The sequence below is a fragment of the Enoplosus armatus genome, chromosome 18, assembly GCF_043641665.1.
Source record: "Enoplosus armatus isolate fEnoArm2 chromosome 18, fEnoArm2.hap1, whole genome shotgun sequence".
Lineage (NCBI taxonomy): Eukaryota > Metazoa > Chordata > Actinopteri > Centrarchiformes > Enoplosidae > Enoplosus > Enoplosus armatus.
In genome coordinates this window covers 11,789,267-11,803,781 of record NC_092197.1, presented here as the reverse complement: position 1 = coordinate 11,803,781, position 14,515 = coordinate 11,789,267, and the positions used below count along the sequence as shown (strand labels likewise).

The window sequence follows — 14,515 nt, the reverse complement described above, 5'->3', positions numbered from 1 at the left end:
AATTAAAATGGTCTTCATTCAGCCGTACACATCATACACCTGCACACACATCACTTAAGTTTACAAGCATCACACAACATATTATTGTGATATTGTGAGATATACTAATGAACCTCTGTGGACCTCTATGCTCTTACTTTAACAACAAGACAAACTAAGGTGTGTAGAGAAAACACTCACTCACTTTTTTTTTCAAAATTGTATTTATTTATGTCATAATTGTATGTACAAAATTAAGAGGCACTAAAACTGTTGTTTAGTCTACATGTTGAAACTTGAGAGCCGTACGGATAGCAATGGAATATACATACAGTGTCATATCATGGACATTAATTTAAAAACAAAATAGCAAGTAATGTTTACAACTTTTTAAAACATGTATCTAATCTGAAAGGTTTGAAAAATACAGTAGAAGCATACAAGTAAATACAGTGCTGTGGAGTTTCTAAAGGCAGTCTGATAGACGAATAAATGAAGAAAACTTAAAATCAGAAATATGTAAATACTTTTGTTCAAACAAAGTGTTTCCCACATTGCTGAGATGATGAAAATAACGTAACCCCATTAAATCGTTTTGTTTTGTTGTTATTTTTGAAGAAACAAAATTTAAAAGAATGGCATTGTTCAAAGGAATTAAAGCTAGCCTAATTCCAGATGCCTGAATCGCCACCCACATGTCCAATTTATTCAAATATTGATGAATGAATAATGAAGTGAAAATGAAATGACAATTCAGTCTGATGATCAGGCTAACCAAAAGCAGCTCCCAATGTATATCATAATAAATAACATGAACAGCATCAGTGTAAAACAATAAACCCTGTGCAGGATGTTTTTTTAATCGTTGTCATAGATGCAATCTGGAAAGAAAATACAATATTGATTAAAATTATTATTTCTATAATGAATGGGGATTTAGGTCAACCGTGTTGTGGACGTCTACAAATTATATATTGAAAAATGTATATTGGAAATGATGAAAGATAAACAGAAAAACATACCATCTCCAATATCATCGTAGATATCACCATCGCTGTAAACAAAAGCAAAACAATCAGTACAGACAGAACATTGTTAAGTCGCTCTTTCTAAGTCTGTGTGTGTGTGTGTGAATGTTTGTGCTACTTACTCCATAACAATGTGGCTGGTCGAAACATAACCAACTGTAAAATACAGACAGGCAGCTTTTAGACTTTTGTGGAGCACAGAATTATAACAGCACTACATGTATTGATTCAGCAGCAGATACTCACACTTGCCGTCCTCGTTCCGACAGGTCAGTTTGTTATCCACGGCTTTAACAATGACGTCCAGTTTTTCTCCCGCTTTGACTGGAAGCTCTTTCACAGCCCACTTCTTATTAGTAAGTGTGGGGATGATGGTCACCTGGTACAGCACCTGTATCTCCCCTTCATACTGAAAGAGATGGAAAATTACATCATCAATATTGAGTTTGTGACTATGCATACATTTTAATTTTACATTCTTGATAGCACATCAGTTTTTCAAGTACTGTGTTGCCTATGATTATACTCAGTATTCTAATGAATTTGGATTCACATTATTGCGTTTATTTGTTGTTAAGGTATTAATACATTTAAATTAGGAAGAAACATTTTCAGCAGGTGTGATCGTCCTGGTGACAGGACTGGATTGATAAACATGCTTAAAAACATAAGAGAGACAAACTTTAAACTTTTTCCTGAAGTCCTTCTCCTCTTTCTCAAACTTTTTCTGCTTCTTTGGGTCCATCTCTTCAGTCTTGCTTTTGCCTCTCACGGTCGGAAGACTGGAGAGCAAAAAAGAAAAAGAAAAAACGTGAGAAAATATTTAATGATTCTTTGGCTACTTATAATTTTTTGTCAACCAAAATATGTCTTCTGACAGTTTTGAAAATACACTTGGATCTAAATGTTTGGGAATTATTTAAGGGTTATTTTGTTTTAAGATTGAAGTAATTGTACCTGCTGAGGGGAGGAGGGGGAGGCAGAGTTTGAGAGTCAACATCATCGTATATCTCTTCATCAATCACTGCTCCAGGCTGATCTGTGATAACACGAGGAAGAAGAAGTCAGTGATGTGATTTTGTGTCAGTTTTAGACACCTGACATTAACATGCATGCATTCAGAGGGGGCACATTTTAATCACACAACATATAATAAAACTTGATTGTCAGCTGTAAAGGATATAATAACCTAGGTGTGGGGCAATTTGTATTTTGGCTAGTGAAGCTTATGAAATGACGTAAAAGATATGATATGAATTGAAGTAATAAATTAATTAAGACCAGTAGAAAACATTTCTTGCTAGAGATGTTGAGGGAGTGTTTTATTGCTTATAAAATCAGCTTTTTATTTGTGTTTATATCTTCTCTCAACAGTTACACAGTCTTGCTTTAGTAATGCCAACCAAGAACTTGTATTTTGTGTAAATAAATGGCCAAAAGTCAGTTGCAAAAGGGAAGGTGTGCCCTGCTAAAAGTAATTTAGAGTTTCCTATTGTCAGTCTTGAGATGCAAACTGGCACATGTCTACTTTGTTTTTAATAGAGAAGCTGAAAGAAAACCCAAGGAAGGACAAATGTTGAGAAACAAGTATCTTTTTCCATAAAATATCCATTCAAAACATGGAGGTATTATCACAGTGAGTGATACCTGAACTCCCGTCTGCAGTAAACTGGCTGGGTGGAGGCACTCTGGCACAACAGAAGAAAAATTATTAAAATGTTACATAAATTATATCATTACAATATCATCAATTAAAAGTAGGTCAGTATGATTCAAAGCAGCCCAAATTAATCATATTCATTAATTACAGCACAATATTTTAATTAGTGTACTTATTAAAACATGCTTTTGACGGTGTTCGCTGATGGTGCCTTGATTTTCTGATTAAGTCAACAGTCATACATCAATTTCAGACATGCAAATGACTTGAGAAGATTAGTAAAATCACAATCAACACAATTTGCAGATTAACATCCTATTATTCAGCAAGAGGTGAAGTGGTCGGTCTGACCTGAGGAAGAAATCAACATTCAAAGGCAACTTCATCTGACAAGAACTGCCATTAAATAGGGGAGTGACGGTGGAGAGATTAGGGATTAACATCAGTAGATCAGTGATCAGTCTTACTACTGAGTGTATTTTACACTTTAGTGCTGGCAGGACGTCTGTTCCGGTCAAACATCCGTAGGAAGCTGCGAGGCTTCGCAGGAGAAGACCTGGAGTCCAGGGGACTAGAGAGCCAACCAAGGATGAAATTTCTTTTTCTGTTTCACTTCTGAATCTTTCCCGTGTATCCATCTCCATTTAGCATTCACATTCAATGTTTTCTAAAAGACTTAAAGCATATTGTACTGAAACACTTATTCTCCATTTACCCTTTTCTTGTAACTAAATAAATCAGTTCCCACCTGACTTCCAGGTTTGGATCAATAACATCATCGTATATCTGTCCTCCATCTCCTGGTAGCGGGGGTAGGACAACTACAGGACGAAAGCAAATACATATTGTAACTGGTCTCAGTAAAACAACCTTGACATTAACTGAATGCAAAGATGGTAACTGAATATAATGAAATGAATGATGTTATTGTAAGATTTTAAGCATACCTCCTGGTCCTTTGATCCCACTGTAGAGAGAGAAGAAATTTATATAAACATTAGAGAATTTAGTAAACTTTCATTTCTCACAAACAGGGTCCAAAAGTAAAACTCCTATTTATAATAGAGGAGACATTTTTGCAACTAATGTCTGTGTGACTGTGTTGCGTACCAGTGGCTCCTATCATTTCACTTGTCTCCATTCTTACAAAAGTGCAACTTGTGTGTGCAAATAACTGATGTGGAATTAGAATATATAATTTGAAATTCCTGGTACCTGTTATCAGTAGAGGCCACATCGATGTCATCGTATACCTCAGGGTCGTATACCGGCTGAGCTTTACGATTCTTCAAAGTGTCAAAGTCAATTTCCACTGAAGTGGTCTTCACATAACCAACTGTTAAAAACAGAGAGCAAAGTGAAATATTGATTTGATTTATTGTGCTTAATTAGAATTCTGCATATAAATTATTGCATGTTTGTAGCTCAAATATAGATGAATAAATGAAAAATGAGAATAGGTCAAAAATAAGGTTGAGAGATGTAATTGAAAGTCTTGTTCTGTATTTACAGATGGGACTGATGACAGATGAAAGACGACAAGCAAAGGCAAAAATAAGTGAAGAAAATGAGACCAATGAGGGATAAATACGTGCACTTACTGGATCCATCCTGCGACCGTCCCAACCACTTTCCCTCTGGGTTGCCCTGGACTCGGATGATGTCCAGGCAGTCTCCCTGCTTCAGAGCGAGGTCGGTCTTATTGCCTTTGCAATCCACACGAGCCTTCCCTTGGTGGATGACCTCCAGGGGGCCAACCAGCTAACATACACAGCCATGCACAAACATATATACAAACGCACACAGACAAAAAAACAATAGATTATTACATTATTAAGATATTTGTCACTTTTTTGTCGAGCCACAAAGGACATGGATATAATTAAAAACAAGAGCAGACAAAGTGCATTCATAAGGTAGGGCAGTTTGTGTGTTTGTATGTGCACGTGTACTGTACTTAATGGATACGACAGGTCTCTGAAAATAGGAAAGTGTTACACATGTTCTTAAAAGAAGAGTCTGATATTATGAGAGCTACATGAGAAGATCAATAACAGTCTCACGTCTGTTAAATAGGACTATTGAGGCAGGAGACAGTTAGCTTAGCATAGCCAGTCTTTAGGCTAATCTAAGATAACCGCGTTCTGGCTCTAGCTCCATATTTTAGCGTACAGTCATGAGAGTGGTATCGATCTTCTCATTTAACTCTCGACAAGAAAGCAAATATCTCAAATGTCAAACTATTCCTTCAAGGTGTCACAACAGGTTTAGCTGAGAGTTCCAGTCTTGTTTACTCACTTTGAATTTCTTTCTGGCATCTTGTTCCTTCTTCTCACGCTCCTTCTGCTCCTTCTTCTCAGCCTCCAGCCGTTTTTTCTCCTCCTTCTCGTCTTTCTCTTTCGTTTTTTCTTGTTTTTGTTCAGCCTCTTCCCTTTTGAGAAAACAATAATAGAAAACACAAATTACAATAAAAGTAGATAAAACCCTGAGGAAATACACCTTATCACCCCTAACTACACGCCTGATCTCCACTTAAAAGCTGTTTGAACTTGAATTCAAAATGAGCCCAGTGAGGACCCCTAATTGAGTCCCTGAACAGACAAAGCTGTTCAAAAGAGAAAGTTTATTTGCTTCTGTATTTTCATCAGTTGAATGTACACCAGAGTGAGAATGAATGACTTTTTGTAATGTTGCAAAACAACCACCAGAGAGTAGTGTTAGGAAAGGTAGAGATGAGCACAGCTGAACTGGCTTGAAAACCAATACCTAAGCGAGGGAGCTCTATGCAGAAATAAATTGTTGTGGTTACAATATTAAAGACAAATTTAGGGCTTTTCAGCATTGGACATAAATGTACATAAGTACGTAAATAAGTGAAGCACTCAACTACTTCATCCATACACAAATAATTTGTAACTGGATTTAAAGACATGGCAGAATCAGTGAGGTGTGGGATAAACAGGTAAAGGTTTAATGAAGAACGTCCTCTCACCATCGTTCATCAAGGTACTCATACATCTCGTCATACTCGTCATTGTCATCATTTTCCTCCTGGGCCAGAGAAGACATGAAGAAACTAGCTGGTGATTCAGTATAGTCGCTGATAGAGATTCTTTCTGTACTGAACACCTCTGAAGTCTTTACCAGCGCACATGCATGTTCTTATCTGAGTGTGTGAATGTGTCTGCATCTGCACATGTAAATCTGTATTTGTGTAAGTGAAAGTAATTCAGCATGTCTCACCTTTGCCCTCTGACTCGGGTGACCTAAAGAGGAACAATGAATCAACATAACAAGAGAATTTGTTTTTGTTTTGAATAGTTATGAACATGATCTGACTCATATTTCAGATGTGTCTATTTTTAATATTTAAACCATCAAAGAGAGCTGCTGAAACATTTTATCTTTTGATTATTTATGTGCTGAGTTTCATACAATGAGGACTAAACTTAACTGTCTAGACAAACTATTGACAGGACTATTACCCCAAAGTGGGTAAAAAGTTGGTAACAATAACACTATTCACTGCTAAGATAAACTGACTAATATGTTTCATTTTATTTGTGTCTTCTATTATGTAAATATGGTACAAAGTTCAGCACCACACAGTCCTCCTCTGTCTTCCTGTGGTGGTAAAAACATGAACGTCTTGCAACATGGAAGTCATGATGCATTGCATTTGATCAAATAGTAGATACTGAACCTGTGGATGGTGGTGGAGGTGGAGGAGAGCTGATGAATTCATCAACATCATCATAAAACTCATCTTCCTGGGTCCTGAAAAGCACAGTCAGGATTTACCTCTTGTTAGTACCCAGAAAACATACAGTATATATCATTTGTAAGTGTGTTTGAGTTTGAATGTGTGGGCCTACATGGTTCCAGGATGCCGTGGGGGCAGACTAGGAACTGCAGCCTGAGGGGGTTGAGTTTGGGTCACGTGATTGCTATGGTTACTGGGGTAAGAGGCCAGAGGAGTTGGGATGATGGATTTCTTAAAGGTGCCAGGACCTGTAACAAAAACACATGGTGTCAAAATAGAGAATTAAAGTTTCTGTACCAGTGCCCTTCAATGGCTGCCTCACATATGTAGTGTATGTATAGATAAACAGATGGATAGATAACTGTATAGATAAATAGATGGATAGATAACTTCCACAAAGGGGAAACTAGTTCGGTTTCCCATATGAAAAAAAAACAGGTCAGACAGGTCTCAACAAACGATACCACAATGTAAAAATTCTCCCTTACAAGTCCTCCTAAAAGTCCTTCATTTGAAATATTGCTTACAAAGAATTATCAGAAAACTGTACTTCTCCTCATTAAGGAGCAGAATGGCTCCTGTCAGTGATATATATTACAGTGTGTTTTTGTATGAAGTAATACCGTTTTGAGGTTTTTACTGTTGTTGTTGGCAGAGGTGGCGGTACTGCTAACTAGTGGAGTAAAGAGTAGAATATGTGCCTCTGAAATGCAGTGGAGTAGAAGTATAAAGTAGCACAAAATTGAACTACTCAATTACAAGTACCTAAAAAGTGTACTTAAGTACTGTACTTGTATTTAAGTAAATGTAGTTGAGTAAATGTATTGAATTACATTCCACCACTGCTCAGGAGCATGTAGAGCCAACAAGTAGGTGATACATATTAAGTGTTTTTGTTCACTTAATTCTTAAGTGTAAAATAAGAAAAAAAGGATAGCGTAGTGCATAATAATGAGAATGGGAGAGCACATAGCATGGAAACCAGAATTTTAAACTCTTTTCATGGCTTGCTGAGGTAACAGTATGACTCATGAGGAAAATCACAAACTATGATTGAAGTTTACAGAAATCTCCAAATAATCAACCACCTCAAAACTGTTATTTTTGGTCTTCTGTCTTCCAGTATTTGCCCAGTCATCCTTCACCTCTGCCTGGAAATCAGATCAGATCAGGTATGTGTCTAAAACAGAGCCTCTGGAACTTACTTCTCCATGTGGTGAAACCACCTCAGCTGTCAGAGCAGAGAGCGAGGGGGGTGGAGAAAGGAGAAACTGGACAGGGAACTTGGCCGGGGTAAATAGAGGAACAAGTGTGTTTTTGTGACTTTGGTCTCTTATCTGAAGCTCTGAATAACTACAGCAGCTTCTGTGTAACTTTCACTAATCTTATGCAGAATGTACAAAATGCTAATTCAGCTGCAGTATAAACACATCTTAAAAAATAAGATAAGTTGTTTGAGTTGGTCAGATAACCCCAAATAAACTCAACAACTGCAGGCTAACACATTGCTGACGTCACTGAAACCATACTTGTGAGGTGAACCATTTTCACACTTCTGAAATGCGTTCTGTCCAAAGTAGCGCTGCTAGTGATAGAGAGGAAATGCACATGAGACAACAAAATAAGAGGAAACCCTTCTTTTTCACACTATCATGTGACCTGCAGACTGTTTACCAGTCATTTAATCCTCTTGTCAGCAAGCGCCTGGCTTAGTTTAGAGAGTGTTAACTCAGATGTTGTTGGTTGTTTATCTGGAAAGAAATTATGCTGAAATCTTTTGCAGTGTTTGATCTGCTGTAGTTTTTTGCATACTGATTGGAAGCTGGGGGCCATTGACATATACCAAATGAAAAACAAATGCAGTCAGATAGAGATGAAGTATTCCTGCCTGTGGGGCCACATGTGTCCCAGCTGGCTGACAGAATTTCTCTCCTAAAACTCAATTTTCCAGCTTTTCGCAGAAATGAAAGTCAAACACATTGCCGTCTTAATGGTTATACGTTAGATAGGGAGAAGATGTATACTGAAAAAGCCATAAAAATAACCATTAACCATTATATGTGTTTCATTCTATTTGGGAAAGTTTGTGTTTAATTCTTTAAGCTCTATTTATTCAGGTCAATATCTATTTTGCAACAGAGACTATATATCTACAGAGATTATATATCCAAAAGATCACAATAAGATCAGTCAGAAACTCACTGTAGCCATGATTTTAGAAATAGTGAGGTCATGAGTCCATATTCCTCACCCCCTAAGACATTTTTGATTAGGAACCAACTGTAAGATTTTCTGAAAATTTTTGTGCACCTTTATTTTCCCATTTTATATATATGGTTAAAATGTAAAAATATATTTTCTGTAAATGTAATTTCCCCACATGAAGGTCAAAATGCTGTTTCAAATAATTCTCGATGATTTCAGCAGAGTATAATTCTGGTGGAGGAATGCTAAGACCCTTTATATCTTTTTCTTAAAACAGTAAAGTGTAGGCAATTAAAAAATATCATAATTTGACTTAAAGATTATGATAATCAGAATCAGCCTTTGCATGTTGTTAAAGCCGCTAAATTCCCAGAAACAAAACTGAGGACATGTCCTCGGTGTCCTCAATGGCAACTAGTCATCACCAAAGATACATCGACACCATCATTGCTAGAAGATTTAATGTCTCTCACTTCAAATTTGTTGCAGATCATTCCAGCAGTAACGTGTCTTCTGCAGCGCAGAAATCAGAATTTTTAGATTAAAATCTGTTAAATTTCAAGTCCCAAACCAAATCATGAAGCAATGGTTTTGATTTGAGCTTTATACTTTTGTGACTGTTCACCAGAATCAATCCAGCGATACCAAAATAAGACCTTCTGCTGAATCTAAATGAAGAATGGTTGCTTGATTTTATCTGGGGCTCTAACAGTGTGATCACACATCTTTGAGACTCATGAGTGTTAAGCTGTTATTATTTTAGTGGTGCCTGTGACTACACTTTGAAAGACAAGCAACTTTGTAATGCATTCCGCCATACTGACTATTGATTTTATTTGTGTAAATACTGATAAAATATTCACTCCCTGGATTGGTGACTAAATCTTCTCAGAATCAGTAGTTTTGTTCATATGTCTATGGTGTCATTATTAAACAAACAAAGCTATTAAAAGTCCGACTTACCATCATCAGAGGCCTCAGCACCTTTTTTAATGTTCTCCAGGTTGACTTTGGGGGGTCGGTTGGGCTTGGCAGGAGCAGGGCCCAAAGCTAAGCTGTTGGGGAGGGGGTTACGCTTGGGGCCTGAAGTGGCATCACCGTTAACGCTGCTAGTCTGAGGAGAAGGCTTTGGCGGCTTCTTCAAGCTAGGCTTTTTACTGGTGGGAGGTTTGGGAGGAAAGATGGAGTTAGAAGCAGTGAGGGGCAGTTTGCTGGCTCCGTCTGCTTTCAGGGCACTATCTGACTGCTCAGTCTTGTCCTTCTCCTTGTTGAAGATGTTCTGAGCAGTCCTGAAGTTGGAGGTGGGCTTAAAAGAGGAGTTTGCCGGAGGGGAAGGTTTGTTCGCGGTGTCTGTGTTAGCTCCTGCCATCTCTTCATTTTGCTGACGTAATTTTACAATGCTGCTGCGGGGTTTTTGTTGCAAAGGAGGCATTTTGGGAGGTGTGGCGCCGGTCACACCCCCGCCACTGTCCTCTTTCACCCAGCTGGGCTTGGAGCCAAGTGCTGCAGAGGGTTTAGGAAAGACAGACTTGGAGTCGGACAAGGTGGAGCTGAGGGAGGGCTTGTTGAGAAGGGGCTTCTGTACTGGGCCTTTGGCTTCAGGAGCCTGTGAAAGAGGTGACTTCAAGGGTATCTGCTGTTTATTGACAATGAAAGGTTTGCTGTTGTTGGTGTCATCCTGGGTGTTTACAAACCTGCTAGCCAGGGCTCTAGTTTTGTTTGGTTCATGTGCCTCTGTGTCACTTTTAGTTGATACTGTACTTTTCAGGAAAGCTTGTTTAGGAGCAACATTTATCGCACTGCCTGAGAGGCTCTCTAAGACAGGTTTCTTGGTCTGTAAGGTCGGGCCAGAGGAGAGGGTGGGGTGCAGGGGTTGTTTGGTACGTCCAGCCGGTGTGGAAGAAGTCTCGTCAGTGCTGGCCCCACTCGCTTGGAAGCGAGCCATGATGGCCTTTACGTCAGATTTGTTTTGCTGGAAGGAAAGAAGATCAGAAGGAGGGTTAATAACCAGAATACAAAACCATAATTAAAAATAAAATTAGGATGTGCTGTGCGTGCTAGAGTATAAAACGACTTCAGCAAACAACAGTCCTAAAACAGAAACAGAAACTGTTGAACAAAGCAAAAGAGGAATAAAAGAAAACAAGATGTGCACTTTATTAGACTGACATGAAATGCAAAACAGAAAGTTGTAAAATGTACCATATTACCTTAAAAAATTTCCTATCAAGGCATTTTTTATCCAATCCTCCCGCTCTCTTCGTGGTTACTTATTTCACTAATCTGTTTCTCTCTTTTCTCGATCTCGGTCACAAATCACTCATATATACAGTACAAAACATGTCAAATACACATTTAACAACTTCACACACAGCTCCATTAATCACAGGGTTTGTGGCTGAAATGTCCGAAAGCAAAAGACAACCCCAAATTACTAATGGCGAGGCCAGTGCCCTGCATGGCAGCCATAGGTGTTTGAATGTGTGTGTCGCTATCACTCTGTTATTAACAGTTAAGTGTTTGAACGACCTGGGGCTGGTATTTATACGAAATAATCCTCTGTCATATCTATTTATCTCATTGTTTCTCTTTGGTTTTAACAGGAAATTAATTCTCTCACCACTTAAAAAACAGCATAAAACAGGAGCTAATACTCTTTTAAACTCATTTTTATGATATGGAAAGTATTGAGATTATTTGGGTAATGTAGCCTATGAAGATGAGAACTGGGAACCAAATTCATGTATACCTCACATGAAATTTAAATGGACAAATGAAAAGCAAATATGATATTTGAAAAGAGAACGTTCTCATAAGCAGACAGATGAAGACACTTCAGTCAGGAGTGAAAACATTTAGTACTGAGCAATCCACTAACATAGGTCGTCATTGTAGGTTAGGGTTATAAAGTGCTTTATTGCCTCTCGGATCTTGACTCTCTGACTTCCTGGTTTATCTTTGTTGTAAACACTTTGGTTAATTATTATATACCTTGTGCACATTCTTCAGTGTAGGTAAATAAAGAATTAGCCTTAGCAACAAAACAGTTTATTGTTTGATTTTTTTTGTTACACTGAAACGGAGTCTTTAGCGTAGATTTGGTCCTATGACCAAATGTTTGGGGTGCTGCATCATTAGCTACAAGTTATGTCCAAAATGTGTACAAAATAGCAGGTTTGGTGTTTCACAAAGTGTCACAATGGACTGACCAAGCGGCGGCCACACCTATTATAATGAGGCTGGTTTGACTGGAGCCACAGACATCACATACCAGGAAGTGTAGATAAGAGCTTGAGGACACACAGCTGCTGTTATTCCTACAGCAGAGCGGTAAACGTGAGGGAAAACAGTACAACGGAAAGTACAAATGTACTGCATGAAGCTAAATGGGAAGTTAAACATCAGATCTACTGCATGTCAGTAACACCCAGCTAGAATATTGTAACAGTAACACTCACACCAAACCATGCAGCTGCTGGTAAAGAAAAGACTGTGTGTTACTGTAACTATAATGATCTCAGTATGTTTGTGAGCGATGGAAAAGTCATGCTTATTTGTATAGCCTATGCATATCACATTCTCAGTGGGCTTAGATCAGTATGAATATCGAGGTTCTGGGTTCTTGTCTTCTACCACCTTGTCTCCTATAAATTATGTTTATACACTGCAATTTTTTTTTACCTTATTTGTTTTAGACGTAAATGTAATTGCTGCCTAGATTACGTTCACTGACAACATCTTTTCCAGTCCACAAAGTGCTCTTGAACAGCATAGAAGTTGTAGGAAAAGATTATGGTGATCTTTTGGTAACCAAGTGCTTTGCGTTGCCTAAACATAACCATAAAAAAATGATAATCATGCTTTTGCTGCCACAAGCAAATATTGTAGGGAAAACAATGATCCATTTGAATATTTTTCAACTTTGCAGATGATGTTCTTCTTCTTAAACTTCTTAAACCAATTCTACAGACATCTCCGCTGTCCAGTCATCTATCCATCTATCATCTAAGTTATGGCAAGAAACACTGCTTCAGTTTGAGTTTTATATGAGCATTAGTGTAACTCAGAAGCTATTTATTTTGTCATAGTTTAGCAAAATATATTTTAGCATACTGTGCATATGATTGGACAATGGAGATGTGGATAATGTTGTTTTTAGATGTCTTTTTATTCCACTGTGCAAAATTGTCACCATTTGAATCCATTGTAACTGTCATGTACTCACTAAATACTGTATGCTATCAGTCAAGCTAGCCACAGCTGCTCTCTTCGTTGAGAAGGCAACTCAAGTACTTTTTTACCAACCACCTTTCAAGCCAACTGAGGTTACATATTTGGTGCTCAAAAGAAAGGTTTTGGGTGGAGTGTCACTTTAATGGTGCCAGTCATATCTTGCTGTGGTGGAATAATGAAATGTTTTCACACTAAGCACGACATGCGGCTCAATATGAAATCAGGGGTAAAGAAACAGAGGAAGGTTCCCTCATCACGCTTCTGTTTCTCAACTGCAGTGAACTACAAAATTACCCAATATCTTCTGTGCCAGTTACAGTTACTGCTTTTCTAAATGTCTGTGCAGTTGCAATTCTGTCAAATCCTGGAAACACCTCACAGAATAACGTGACACCTCTCAACAGAACTACAACTACAGCCATACAGTCAGCCAAAATGGCCATAATGTTCAATCAGCACCTCTCTAAAACAGTTTTAAAAAACTTAACATTATAACATTCATAAAGGTTGAATTTAGTACAGGGCTGTTGTATTAGACTGCATTAGTTTCAGCTAGGTGTACCTAATAAACTGGCAAGTGGACTGTACATTCTGGGTAAGTATAGGTTTAGATGGGTTTACCCTGTATACAATGTTTTAGTGCAGGGTCACTTTTAGGTTGTGGAAATTCATAGGGAGAAGTGAGAACCACAGCAATGCCATGTTGGCCACAAGGACTTCAGCAGCTGGATGGTTTGGTGTTTCCCTGTTACTGCCAATATATAGAATACATTTTGTTTATAATAAAATAATTTAATAACAATATGAATAAAAGTGCTATTCTCTATACAGTTATTAAGCACAACTGCATTTCAAGTCCAATGACTAGCTGAGAAATGACTGAGAAAAGAATGAGATGTCCTGGTCAAAGCAAAGAGGAACCTTGCTTTCTATTTCCAGTGTGATGAAAAGTCGACGCTCACTTGCTCAATCAAGTTGACACAAAAAAAACCAACCCTAATGGTGACTTCTGCTGTTTTTACACAATAAATATGAAGAGATGTGACAGAAAATGCCTTGAATATCAAACATAAAATGAAATTGAAATAATCTCATGGGTCTTAAACACTATATTAGGAGAACTAAAAAGCCTGCTACCGTGAACATGGCTTCATAGTTAATAGTCCAAGTTCTGTTGAATGCAAAGGAACAATTTAGATATTACAACTCTTCCTCTCTTATCATACATGCAGTAACTTGGTCAAACAAATGGCATTGCCAAATTCATTTGTACAGTACAAGAATGATTGACTACTTGAGGGTGTTGTTACAAAGAATTCATAGTAAATCATAAGAAAGATTTCTTTCATTGATTCTTATCAAGGCACTCCAGAGTAATTCTGATATCTAGAAAGTGATTTTTAAATAGTTGACAGTTAAGTTGTACTCACCATTTTGAGGACAATGCCAGGTGCCTCTGTTATGTCCGAATGGTTGGTGTTTGTTCAGTGTATCTTTGTGAGTTTCTGTTTCTGTCGCAGAGAGAAAGGTACGGAGAGGTAGTGTGTGACAGAGAGTGTGACAGAGCATTGAGTGTGTGTTTGTATGTGGGGGGATGTAAACTCCTGTCGGTGACACAAGCAGACTACTTGACTACTTCCTCTCTTA

The 14,515-nt window shown here is 37.9% G+C and overlaps 1 protein-coding gene across 1 annotated transcript; it reads right to left on the bottom strand.

The window, feature by feature from the left end:
* Nucleotides 1-201: 201 nt before the first annotated feature.
* Nucleotides 202-14,428, bottom strand: fyb1b (FYN binding protein 1 b). Its single transcript, XM_070924823.1, has 19 exons — nucleotides 14,299-14,428; nucleotides 9,599-10,607; nucleotides 6,543-6,678; nucleotides 6,371-6,444; nucleotides 5,911-5,933; nucleotides 5,660-5,718; nucleotides 4,966-5,098; nucleotides 4,269-4,428; nucleotides 3,883-4,003; nucleotides 3,615-3,634; nucleotides 3,416-3,488; nucleotides 3,152-3,238; nucleotides 2,655-2,695; nucleotides 1,965-2,046; nucleotides 1,690-1,789; nucleotides 1,254-1,416; nucleotides 1,130-1,163; nucleotides 1,002-1,033; nucleotides 202-860 (listed from the first exon to the last, which is right to left on the bottom strand). The coding sequence occupies exons 1-19, from the start codon at nucleotides 14,299-14,301 to the stop codon at nucleotides 838-840; spliced, it is 2,373 nt and encodes a 790-aa protein (XP_070780924.1). The 5' UTR covers nucleotides 14,302-14,428; the 3' UTR covers nucleotides 202-837.
* Nucleotides 14,429-14,515: the final 87 nt, after the last annotated feature.